The 13,364-nt window shown below is 39.6% G+C and overlaps 1 protein-coding gene across 1 annotated transcript in view; it reads left to right on the forward strand.

Annotated features, from left to right (window-relative positions):
- Window positions 1-524: 524 nt before the first annotated feature.
- Window positions 525-13,364, forward strand: part of adgra1b (adhesion G protein-coupled receptor A1b) — a 248,648-nt gene continuing 235,808 nt past the window's right edge. Inside the window, exon 1 of the mRNA XM_020495023.2 lies at window positions 525-1,341. Coding sequence (XP_020350612.2) covers window positions 1,124-1,341 — 218 coding nt within the window. The 5' untranslated portion in view covers window positions 525-1,123. The remainder of the gene's footprint in view (window positions 1,342-13,364) is intronic.

Here is a 13,364-nt window from a genome sequence, read left to right on the forward strand (position 1 = left end):
AGCAATTATCTAACATCTCTCTTTCAGCATGGCATTGAGTTTGAATCCTGGAGCCTGCTTTTTTCTTAGTTGCTAAGGTGAGACGGTGCTGATGCATTATTTCCTAATAAGTAAGCAATTATCTAACATCTCTCTCTCAGCATGGCATTGAGTTTGAATCCTGGAGCCAGGGAACAAATTGATATATTTATTTGGGCTATAAGGGTGTCCTCCAATGACCGTTTACCAACTGGTCATCTGATGGCAGATGTATCTGAGCCTGAGCCCCTGTGCCATTCAATTTCAGAACCATGTGATACTTAGATTGATGTGTGTTGACATCATACAAATAGAATTACTATTAATTCTAGGTCTAATAATTTTTATTTCTATTGTTTGCATAATATAATGTTCACTGTGGTCCTAAATACAATTAAATGTTTTTGTTTTAGAACAGGTTACATGGATGTATTGATTTGAGGTTTACCCATGTAATAAAAATACCAATTTTTGCCCCTTGGCTTCGAGGGGGAGGGACTTCAGCTTCCATGCTGCTGATGACTTCGCAACAAGTCCCATGGTTGAAGACGCGAGACGTGGATGGGAATATCTGTGGCAACCTGTTGATAACGGAGTTATGACAATGGATAACTTAGTAGGAGTACTATGACAAAAGTGACAATCGACACATTGAAAGAACATCTTGTTCCTGCCGACGGCGAAGACGGCGTAATACGCTACTGCATTCCCACGCGTCAAACTTTTAGGATACCGGTAACAAACTTGCAAACCTTTATCTAGGAACGTTTTGGTAGCCGACAAAAGCGACACGTTTCTGTGTAAATGAGAAACAAATGATAGAAATGGCACAGCGCGGGGAAACAATATGTTACAAAGCAAAGACCATCGTTATGCATTATTTTAATTTTATTTTTGACTTACAGGTAGCATGTACATTATGAGACACAACAGGTGTTGTCAGTTGTAACGCGCAGACTTTGATTAAAATACAAGAACAAGTCACTTGGTCGGTAGCTAACGTTAACCATCCACCAAGAAGAAGCCTATGTGAAATGGTCTCCACTTGCTTTACAGACCGGGAAGAGATAACTTGAGAACAATTCAATAAAAGGTTCAGTTCACAATGAAAATGCTGAGATTACTTTGCGTTGTTGTTGGTTTGTGGAGGACATGCCTGACGAACAGAAACTGCCCGGACCTCTTCATTGACAGCTGTCATTGTACCTCTGAGAGGTCCAAGGAATTGAGCAGACAAAATGTCTGGGTGAAGGTGGTGTGTGATGATGTGGAATTAATGGACACTCTACAACCCAGTTTCTTACCCAACAAAACAGTTTCCCTGTGAGTATGACATTAAACAATCAATAAAACAGTAGTTGAACAAAGGTTGTTAAAAAAAGAGATAAATCATTAACCAGGGCACCACTTATGAAAAAATTGTGTAGTCAGAATGAGGTACACTGCATTATAACTGCAGTAAGGGTGCAATAGAACTGCAGTATGCAGCAAATTCTGCTTCCAAAATAAAAACATTTACTGCAGTAATTTTGCAGTGTAACTGGAGTGCATAATAACTGCAGTATGTTGCAGTTATTATGCAATTACTGCATCCAAAATACTACAGTCCACTGCAGTTACTGCACTTTTGACCTGCTGTTAAAATTAACAGATATGAGAGGAAACTGCTATCTTTTTTTGTAAAGGAAGAATATCACAGCATCCATTAATCTTAGATATCTGTGACAAAAATGGCAACTTAGTACTCAGCAGACCAGTTGTACACACCATGTATGGAATTATAAATCACTGTATTTCCCCCTTCTTCATATCCTCTGTAAATGTTGGTCACTGAAGAAGTTATAGATAGTGTACCCTTTCCTTTACCTCCTTTTGACTGACCAGCTCTACAAAAATGTTCAGCATTTTCCTCTCCAATATCCGGTGATGCACCATTTGTAATGTATGAAAGGTTGCTCAAAGAGAATAAACTGATTAAAAAGGAACAAGCAAGAATAATCTTATTCACCATACAGGGCCTGTCAGATGAAATAAGAGAAAGCACTTTACAGTTCTGAGAGTGGAGAGCTTACCTAGCACATTCAACCTGCAGGTGTGGAAATTGACTAGACCTACTAGCGTTATAGACTGTATGGAAAGGTATTTCTTTGAGGGAGAAAAAAAGCAAATAGGAAATCTATTCCAAACACTGTTGCAGAAGATTGTGAGAAATATGAATGTTGATGGGCCATAATTAATTATAGCAATATGGATATTAAATGACGTTCTGAGTAGCTTTGGCCATATTTAATGTTAACAGAGTAATTCCGCTGCTCTGAGATACATGGTTACTTATGCGCCAAGGCTAATCTTGTCTTCGCTTGCTTCAATTGTTGTTGCAGTTGTGCCTGGATGCGATTTATAACATTTTGTGTTCTTCATAGACATACAGCTTTGTTTTTTACTGACAATCTTGGGTTCCTGGTCATGTTTAGGATAAATGAATTGTCCCCTGAAATAGCACAAGCGTCTTCCTTTTGTCCGATAAATCAATGCCTCTTGGCATAAAATTAGGTGTATCCTTCATTGTAACAACAGTTTACAATTAAAATAGTATTTTTATGAAAAAATCTTTTTAAGAATACAAAAACAATTTAAAAAAATAAAAAAGTAATTTAAACTGATAAATATAATGATCCCTGTCTTTCCCCGGGTCAACTAGCCAATATCCTCAAGCAGGCCCCTTGGTTGGCAGGGAAGCAGTTTTCATGCATTAGGAAACGTGACCTTTGTCGGGCCAAAGTGGCCTCCCGCATCTCCATTTTATTTAGAAATGCTGTGAAAATAAACAGATATGAGAGGAAAGTAGGCTGTGCTCATCATGTCATACACCAAGTGGATTCCCTAACTAGCGGATCTCTCCTAATGCTTCCCTTTGGCCTCCTTCATTGTCCCTTTTATTCACTTCAGCTCTACAGATAATGAGTTCTGTATCAGTAGCCATTTCAATTATGGCACTTTCAGTATTTTTTTTCCCAGAGTGGATGCGTTCTATTCACAAGTAAATATATGTGTAGAGCTTGTAATGAAATGGCAGCACTGTCCATACGTCTTTGCTTTCATTTTCATGTTATTGCATTCGTTCTATGTGCATCTCTAGTCTCAATTTATTACATATTTCTATGAAGTTACAAACGACTCCTAACACAACTGATTGAAGAGAAAATGAAATGTGTGTGATGTCCATAATTCCTAGCAGCTGTAGACTCCAGAGCAGCAGAAACCCTCTATTAACACCTCTGCCTGTTTCCCTATCCAAAACGTGGGAGAAGTTGCTCCAGTGTCGGAGTGGAGCCTGACAGCTCTGTTGACCTTGAGGCCTATCTGGTGTAATTGTTTCAGTGGCAAGTAGGAGAGAAGGAGAGAGAGGCGCTGTGTCTCTGTGGAGAACAGTAGCAGGGATTGTAGCTGACACCTGTCTTAAGCAAAGCATTGGCTAGTGAACATGGCACTGGCCTAAGAGAGAAGGGAGACAGAGGGGAGAACGAGGGAGAGAAAGTAAGAGAGAGGAGCCGGGGGGCATATGGTGGGAGCGAGAGGGAGAAAATGAGAGAGAAACATTTAGAAGGATAGAGGAAGTGACAGGGAAGGAGACTCGGAAAGAGTGACACAGAACACAGAGGGAGACAGGAAGTGTTGTGAAAAGAGATGTTTGGGTTAATGAGATGGAAGGAGCGATGGAGAGAACGTGACAGAGAAACACAAACATTGTTTGCAGGCGGTTGTTACTCAGTCATAGTTGTAATGCAAACCTACCCTGCGAACAAGATCTTTCTACTTTTAGATATTGTATGTGACAAGATGTGTGCTCTGCATTTGCATAGCTGACAGCAAAGAAGTGTGGACTTTGTTTGTCTCCTTCTCAGAGATTTGCAGTGCAACTGTCCTGTCATATTTTTTTTTACCTTGTAAGACTCAGTTTTAAGAACATTGCAGTATAAGCATGTAGCTAATGTAGCATCAGCATGCATATAGCATTTACAGTTTCAATTGCCAACGGTTATCTACTTTCAGATTTGGACATCCTCTACAGGAAGAACCACAAAAAAGCTCCTCAAAGCCCCCAAAGGCTCCAGTCTCTCCCAAGGTGAAGCTTGTGGAAAATAAAATGAGTGCATTGGTTTGGGGTAGGGACATGTCTGGCATAGGCCTACAGTAGACTTTGTGGGCAATGATCACACTGGAGACAGGAGGGGCTGTTAGTGGTAGTCTGGATGGCAGTGATCGTGAGGCCATGTTAAGGACATCCTTCACATTATTCTGGGAATGACATTGTAATGTAAAACATTCATAGATGGGGGTTGCAGGGAAGGCAACCCCACAACAGTGGGACTGATAGGAAGTGCTTTTGCATATGTCTTCCCCACTCGTTATGATGACTATGATTGTTCACCTGTGTTAGACCAGAAATGTGAGGTCAGTATGAACCTCCATTTCTGGCTTTTTCACTTTCTAGATGGGTAAAAATTAGACTTGGAGGGGATATTACATTGTATGACTCATGTTATTTTCCCCACTCATAATGTTAGGTGATTGTTTACCTACAGTATATGTTGGACTGGCTTGTGGCTAGTATTGACCAGTATGCGCCAGATAAGCCAGAGCCTTGAAGGAACAAGGTATAATATGGACACCGGTGCCCTTGCTTATGAAAGACGGCCTTTCTGTCCTCCTGGAGTGTTTTTGCGTGCTATCTATAAACCTATTTCCTTGCTTGCCTCGCTCTATTGTTCCTCAGGTGGTGTTGGCGGCTGCTCTGCTCTTCTCTGTTCTGAGTGGTTTATCATGAATATTTCATAGACATGTACGAGTAGCCCCTCTATATTATCTGTGCATTATCACACAGATGACCCCACTAGCAGGGATGGAGCAGAGAACGAATGCCTCTCGGTCCGTAAAAGGTAGCAGTTTAATACGCTACACGCAGGCCTTTAATCTAAAGAGACATGGCCAAATAGACCCTATATACAGTCACAGGGGAATGCGGCTGAAGCTACTAGCCGCAATGCTTATCCATGGTCTCTTTCTCATTCCCTCTCCTGGCGCTTTTTTCCCCCCAGTGCCCTTAGTTTAGGTTTGAAAAGTGACAGGTTCATCTTTAGATAAGTGACTTTCCAGTAATAATCTCCCAAGCCTAGAGGAAATGGTTCTTTTCTCAGAACTATGTCCCCAGATGCTACTATAGAATCTATAGGAGTCCGGGGACTCAGAAGCTCATCCATTACCCTGTATGTAACCCTTTCCAAAGCCTTAGGCCCTATACCTTTATCACACATTGACCCACAGTAGCAAGACCACAAACTGAGGGATCTCTACGATCTGTGGCTATGATGTTTTATTGTGGGAGATGGATTTAGACTGCATGTTATTTTTAAGAAACTTGAAGTGGTTTGTTGTTGTTGTTGTTGTTGGTCTATAGTGTAATTGTTAGGCTGTCCAAGAAGCCACACTTCACAGTGCCCAGTAATGAATCATATCAAGCGGCTTACTTTCTCTGGAAAATACTTGTTAGCATTGGGTGTCAAATGCTGTATTATAATATAGGTTATGGTTTCAAAGGACACCCTGATCAGTTTTGCAATATGAGATGATAATGACTCACAGCACCAGTGTTCGTGACCATTGGGTGAGCGAAAAGCTTGCAAATCACACAATACCCTCGAAAACCCAAGAATGTGTACAAACGCAGTGCGAATGTGGACTGTCTAAAAATATTAAGGAAGAAAAATACAATGTGTGCCAAGGATACTCTCTGGTTTGTTATCCTTACCTCCTCCCTTCACCATTGAGTAAATACCAAGGTTATTTAAACTTTCATATGTCTGCTATCGTGCAGGCAGCCAAACCTTTGGAAGCATGTTTTTTTTTTTTTTTTTGACATGTCGTAAAACAGCGATTAAAAGCCTGCAGTGCGCTGCTTCTGTTGCAGGGAGTGGTCACAGTAAGTAGTCTTTTTGAGGTCGCTCCATTTTCAGTTTATTTTTAATTTTTAAATTACATAAAATGCATTATGAAATAATGACATTAGAATGATTTTAGCTTTTTAATGGAAATTCCAAAGGCAAAAATAGTGAACATTCAATCGCCAAAACATAGAAAATATTCCATTGTCTCTGTCAGGTCCACATTGTGCAGGGTTGGACGATATGGCCAACATGTCATATCACTGTATTTTTATAACAATTGGATGGTATTTTATGTTTTTGAATAATAAAAGTTATTAATTTGCTTTGAGTGGTGTGAGAACCTAGGGTGGCAACTGTATTGTAATCGAGGCACAAATCTGGGGAAGGGTACCAAAAAATGTCTGCAGCATTGAAGGTCCCCAAGAACACAGTGGCCTCCATCATTCTTAAATGGATGAAGTTTGGAGCCACCAAGACTCTTCCTAGAGCTGGCCGCCTGGCCAAACTGACCAATCAGGGGAGAAGGGCTTTGGTCAGGGAGGTGACCAAGAACCCAATGGTCACTCTGACAGAGCTCTAGAGTTCCTCTGTGGAGATGGGAGAACCTTCCAGAAGGACAACCATCTCTGCAGCACTCCACCAATCCTGTCTTTTATGGTCGAGTGGCCAGACGAAAGCCACTCCTCAGTAAAAGACATGTGACAGGCACCTAAAGGACTTTCAGACCATGAGAAACAAGATTCTCTGGTCTGATGAAACCAAGAACTCTTTGGCCTGAATGCCAAGTGTCATGTCTGGAGGAAACCTGGCACCATCCCTACGGTGAAGCATGGTAGTGGCAGCATCATGCTGTGGGGATGCTTTTCAACAGAAGGGACTCGAAGACTTGTCAGGATCGAGGCAAAGATGAATGGAGCCTAAGCGCACAGCCAAGACAATGTAGGAGTGGCTTCGGGACAAGTCTCTGAATGTCCTTGAGTGGCCTAGCCAGAGCCCGGACTTGAACCCGATCAAACATATCTGGAGAGACCTGAAAATAACTGTGCAACAATACTCCCCATCCAACCTGACAGAACTTGAGAGGATCTGCAGAGAAGAATGGGAGAAACTCCCCAAATACAGGTGTGCCAAGCTTGTAGCATCATACTCAAGAAGACTCAAGGCTATAATCACTTCTAAAGGTGCTTCAACAAAGAACTGAGTCAAGGGTCTAAATACTTATGTAAATGTGATATTTTTTGCATTTGTTTTGGTATAAATTAGCAAAGATGTTTAAGACCCTGTTTTTGCTTTGTCATTATGATGTATTGTGTGTAGATTGAGGGAGTGGAAAAAATAAATGTAATACATTTTAGAATAAGGCTGTAACGTAAATACAGTGTAACGCCCAGCCCTACAGATAAATAGAAAAATAAGAAATTACTATGAAATAATAAAATATTGCAGTTCTGTATATTACTTTGTATTTATTTAATTACTTTCATTCCTTTAAGTCATCATGTAATCGCTGCTCAGGCAGTAGCAGTCAGCTAGCCAGACCATCTAACGTTATCTATGTGCTCCCCATACTGTAGTCTTTAGTCTTCCCGTTTAGCTAGCCTGCCTAAGTATGCTGCAGAGCTGTCTGGAAGAATTATTTGACTATTTCTTCAAAGTAGATAAGGCATTCTGTCACAAACTGTCTCTGACCCTCTCATCATAGTGTTGTGTACATTTCTCTCTCATGCTGTCTGTGTGTATCTAATAAGTTAACGTAGCAGGCATAGAAGTGTGTCCTTCCAGAGATCTGTATAATGACGAGATGCTCATGTCTTCGCCCTAAGAAAAGTTGAGAAGGCAGGCGACAAGCGCAGTCCAAAATAGACCCATAGAAACGCATTGGGCTTGTTTTGCTGTGACGGTCACTGAATTCTGTCAGTCGGTGATTGTCAAGCAAATAACTGTCGGTCTCACAGTAATTGACCTTAATCAAGATAAACACATTTAACATCTCCTGGCTTCCACACAGCCATTTATAAAAGTCTAATAAATCCAAGTAATATAGCCTACACCTTCACAAGAAATCCATTATTTAGAAGCATGATATGAAGAAAATGTAGTCTATTTCAGAAGAAAAGAATAGCATACTGTGAGTTATGTTAGGTCCTTATGTTAGGTCCTAATGCGGCTATGCCAAATGGCTGTGGGCTACACTAGTTCATTTAGCAGACAAGATTTGCTTATAATTCCTTGGCTTTATAGTAGGAAGAATATAATTGAACAAAGATGAATAAAATATACAAATTTTCCCCAAGCGGTTTGGAGTGTGCGCGTGCACCTATTCTGTGTTGAGCAGTTAACGAAGAAATAGGTACTCCTATATGCCTAATTTAGAATTATTACTGTAACTTTAGTTGTTCTACAAGCATTGGGCTATACGGTTTGATATTTAATACATTGTAAGGCTGCATGATGATGATGATTTGAAAAAAGTTGCTTGAAAGGCATGAGCTCTGCTTTGTTTTTTGCTCAGGCTGTACGCACTCCAATAGTCTCTCATTCACAATTTGACAAGCACTTGATAATGCCTAACATTTCACCGTGGCATCCCCTTTGAGGCTCTGTCCAAATCCATGCCTTTTGCGGCCTGGAGTGCTATGTCGTGCCCTTCTCCCTGAGTGTGCTGCGCAATCGGAAGCCCTCATTCACATGGCTCTCCTTCACGTGATCAGGTCTTTCTCACAGGCTATAAATGAAGACCGACACATCCGGGGCGCAACTGCACACGTCCTTATCCAATTCCGAGGTGCATATTGAAGATATTGAAAGAACTGTCCTCATTTACTTTTCATCAGCCAACAAAATGAGGAGGCCCAATGAACAGCAAAAGCACTAGCCTATGTCAATCTACTATTCCCCCATAGTACAAAAGTCAACCTATTCTGTGCGAGAAATAAATATTCCAAACATAGTATGAGAGTTGTGGGATGCGATAGATCCCAAATGAATACAACCACTAGCAAAAAAATGTGAGCTAGACTACTTAAGGACTATGATTGAGAAAATGCGACTATGATTGAGAAAAGGTTGCAAAAAAAAGGCTTTGTTTCTTTTTCTTATGCCTTAATATATATAGGCTAATATTGTCACCCATCAGACTTTTCTTGATTTAATCGTGTCTTTAAATATACTAAATAATATATTTTTAACATTTGTTTTAACAAATAATATAGTAGTCCTAGCTTATATAAAGCTGATGGGAGCCTCGTCTTTTTATTAGCGGCCATCACTCAGTTTTCTCCCGCAATTGCATAGTCAGTTGAAATGTTGCGTAACATGAAGTGTTTGATTAGATTTTTTAATACATTTGCATTGATGTCAGCATGATTAGAGGGACAATAGAGTGCTGAGTACCAAGCAGTTAGCAAGTTTGGTAGGCTACTAATAACCAGCCGCATCAGAGCTTGGAGAATCCTAACTACCGTGACTCAACGGTCATGTGGAATTTGACTGCCTTCATGACTTGTGACCACCAGTGTGGAGGTAATACGGTCACCGCAACAACCCTAACAGGACCTTGAACAGCTTCTACCCCCAAGCTATAAGACTGCTTATTAGATAGTTAAATAGTCAACCAATAGCTAACCAGATTATCTGCATTGACCCTTTTTGCAATAATCGAATTGACTCAGAACATACATTGCTGTTGCTGTTTATTATTTTATTTTTATTTTATTTATTTTACCTTTATTTAACCAGGTAGGCAAGTTGAGAACAAGTTCTCATTTACAATTGCGACCTGGCCAAGATAAAGCAAAGCAGTTCGACAGATAAAACAACACAGAGTTACACATGGAGTAAAAACAAACATACAGTCAATAATGCAGTATAAACAAGTCTATATACAATGTGAGCAAATGAGGTGAGAAGGGAGGTAAAGGCAAAAAAGGCCATGATGGCAAAGTAAATACAATATAGCAAGTAAAATACTGGAATGGTAGTTTTGCAATGGAAGAATGTGCAAAGTAGAAATAAAAATAATGGGGTGCAAAGGAGCAAAATAAATAAATAAATTAAAATTAAATACAGTTGGGAAAGAGGTAGTTGTATCTATCCCGTTATCTTATCCGTTATCTATCCTATTATCTATCCCGTTGCCTTGTCACTTTATCCCTACCTACAGTTGAAATCGGAAGTTTACATACACCTTAGCCAAATCCATTTAAACTCAGTTTTTCACAATTCCTGACATTTAATCCAAGTAAAAATTCCCTGTTTTAGGTCAGTTAGGATCACCACTTCATTTTAAGAATGTGAAATGTCAGAATAATGGTAGAGAGTGATTTATTTAATATTTTCATTATTTCATCACATTCCCTGTGGGTCAGAAGTTTAGACACTTAATTAGTATGTTTGTTGTCCTGAAGCCATTTTGCCACAACTTTGGAAATATGCGTGGGGTCATTGTCCATTTGGAAGATCCATTTGCAACCAAGCTTTAACTTCCTGACTGATGTCTTGAGATGTTGCTTCAATATATCCACAGAATTGATCATCCTCATGTTGCCATCTATTTTGTGAAGTGCACCAGTCCCTCCTGCAGCAAAGCAACCCCACAACATGATGCTGCCACCCCTGTGCTTCACGGTTCTTCGGCTTGCAAGAATCTCCCTTTTTCCTCAATACATAACGATGGTCATTATGGCCAAACAGTTCTATTTTTGTTTCATCAGACCAGAGGACATTTGCAAACCGTAGGCTGTCTTTTTTTAATGGCATTTCAGGTTTTGTTGATATAGGACTCATTTTACTATGTATATAGAATTTTTTACTTGTTTCCTCAAGCATCTTCACAAGGTCCTTTGCTGTTGTTCTGGGATTGATTTGCACTTTTCACACCAAAGTACATTCATCTCTAGGAGACAGAACACGTCTTATTCCTGAGTGGTATGACAGCTGCGTGGTCCATGGTCTTTATACTTGCGTACTATTGTTTGTACAGATGAACATGGTACCTTCAGGCATTTGGAAATTGCTCCCAAGGATGAACCAGACTTGGCTGATTCCTTTTGATTTTCCCATGATGTCAAGCAAAGAGGCAGTGAGTTTGAAGGTAGGCCTTGAAATACATCCACAGGTACACCTCTGAATGACTCAAATTATGTAAATTAGCCTCTCAGAAGCTTCTAAAGCCATTACATAATTTTCTGTAATTTTCCAAGCTGTTTAAAACTTATTTGGGACTCGAGGGCAGTATTGAGTAGCTTGGATGAATAAGGTGCCCAGAGTAAACTGCCTGCTACTCAGGCCCAGTTGCTAATATATGCATATTATTATTAGTAGTAGTATTGGATAGACAATGCTCTGAAGTTTCTAAAACTGTTTGAATGATGTCTGTGAGTATAACAGAACTAATATGGCAGGCAAAAACCAGAGATTTCTTTTTTTTAATCTGAGGTTTCTTGTTTTTCAACTCATTCCCTATCAAAAACACAGTGTCTATGGGGTCATTTTGCACTTCCTAAGGCTTCCACTAGAAGTCACCCGTCTTTAGAACCTTGTTCGATGCTTCTACTGTGAAGTGGGGGTGAATAAGGGCTGTTTGAGCCAGGTGTCTGGCAGAGTGCCATGAGCTCGTGACGCGCGTTCACGTGAGAGTTAGCTTGTGTTCCACTGCATATCTACAGACAAAGGAATTCTCCGGTTGGAACATAATTGAAGATTTATGATAAAAACATCCTAAAGATTGATTCTATACTTCGTTTGACATGTTTCTACAAACTGTAATATAACTTTTCATCTGAACTTTCGCATGGACTTCGTGATTTTGGATTGTGTACTAAATGTGCGAACAACAAGGAGGTATTTTTACATAAATGAGGGACTTCATCGAACAAATCAAACATTTTATTGTGGAACTGGGATTCCTGGGAGTGCATTCTGACGAAGATCATCAAAGGTAAGTGAATATTTATAATGCTATTTCTGACTTCTGTTGACTGCACAACATGGCGGGTATTTGTTTGTCTGTTTTTTTGTCTGAGTGCTGTACTCAGATTATTGCATGGTGTGCTTTTTCGCTACAGCTTTTTTGAAATCTGACACAGAGGTTGCATTAAGGAGAAGTTTATCTAAAGTTCCATGCATAACACTTGTATTTTCATCAACATTTATGATGAGCATTTCTGTAAATTGATGTGGCTCTCTGCAAAATCACCGGATGTTTTGGAACTACTGAACGTAATGCGCCAATGTAAACTTTTATATAAATATGAACTTTATCAATCAAAACATACATGTGTTGTGTATCATGAAGTCCTATGAGTGTCATCTGATGAAGATCATCAAAGGTTAGTGACTAATTGTATCTCTATTTGGGCTTTTTGTGACTCCTCTCTTTGGCTGGAAAAATGGCTGTGTTTTCTGTGACTTGGCTCTGACCTAACATAATCGTTTGTGGTGCTTTCGCCGTAAAGCCTTTTTGAAATCGGACACTGTGGTTGTATTAACGAAAAGTCTCTCTTTAAAATGGTGTAAAATACTTGTATGCTTCAGGAATTCTAATTATGAGATTTTTGTTGTTTTAAATTTGGCGCCCTGCACTTTCACTGGCTGTTGTTGAGGTGGGACGCTACCGTCCCGAATATCCCAGAGAGGTTAAAGACACAGTCAACTTAGTGTGTAAACTTCTGACCCACTGGAATTGTGATACAGTGAATTATAAGTGAAATAATCTGTCTGTAAACAATTGTTGGAAAAATTACTTGTGTCGTGCACTAAGTAGATGTCCCAGCCGACTTGCCAGAACTATAGTTTGTTAACAAGAAATTTGTTGAGTAGTTGAAAAGCGAGTTTTAATGACTCCAACCTAAGTGCATGTAAACTTCCGACTTCAACTGTATATGTACCTTTATTTAACTTCGCAAAATAGATGGCATCATAAGGGCGGAAAATGATGTGGATATATTGAAGCAACATCTCAAGACATCAGTCAGGAAGTTATAACTTGGTCGCAAATGGGTCTTCCAAATGGACAATGACCAAATGGAAGCATACTTCCAAAGTTGTGGCAAAATGGCTTAAGGAAATAAATAATTATCTTTACTATTATTCTGACATTTCACATTCTTAAAATGAAGTGGTGATCCTAACTGACCTAAGACAGGGAATTTTCACTAGGATTACATGTCAGGAATTGTGAAAAACTGAGTTTACATGTATTTGGCTAAGGTGTATGCAAACTTCCGACTTCAACTGTACATATCTACCTCAATTACCTCATACCCCTGCGCATATACTCGGTACACATGACTGTGTGTATAGCCAAGTTATCATTACTCATTGTGTATTTATTCCTTGTGTTATTTAAAAAAATATGATTTCTACTATTGCTCTTTTTTTATTCTCTCTGCATTGTTGAGA

Source organism: Oncorhynchus kisutch, linkage group LG11 (assembly GCF_002021735.2).
Source record: "Oncorhynchus kisutch isolate 150728-3 linkage group LG11, Okis_V2, whole genome shotgun sequence".
Taxonomy (NCBI): domain Eukaryota; kingdom Metazoa; phylum Chordata; class Actinopteri; order Salmoniformes; family Salmonidae; genus Oncorhynchus; species Oncorhynchus kisutch.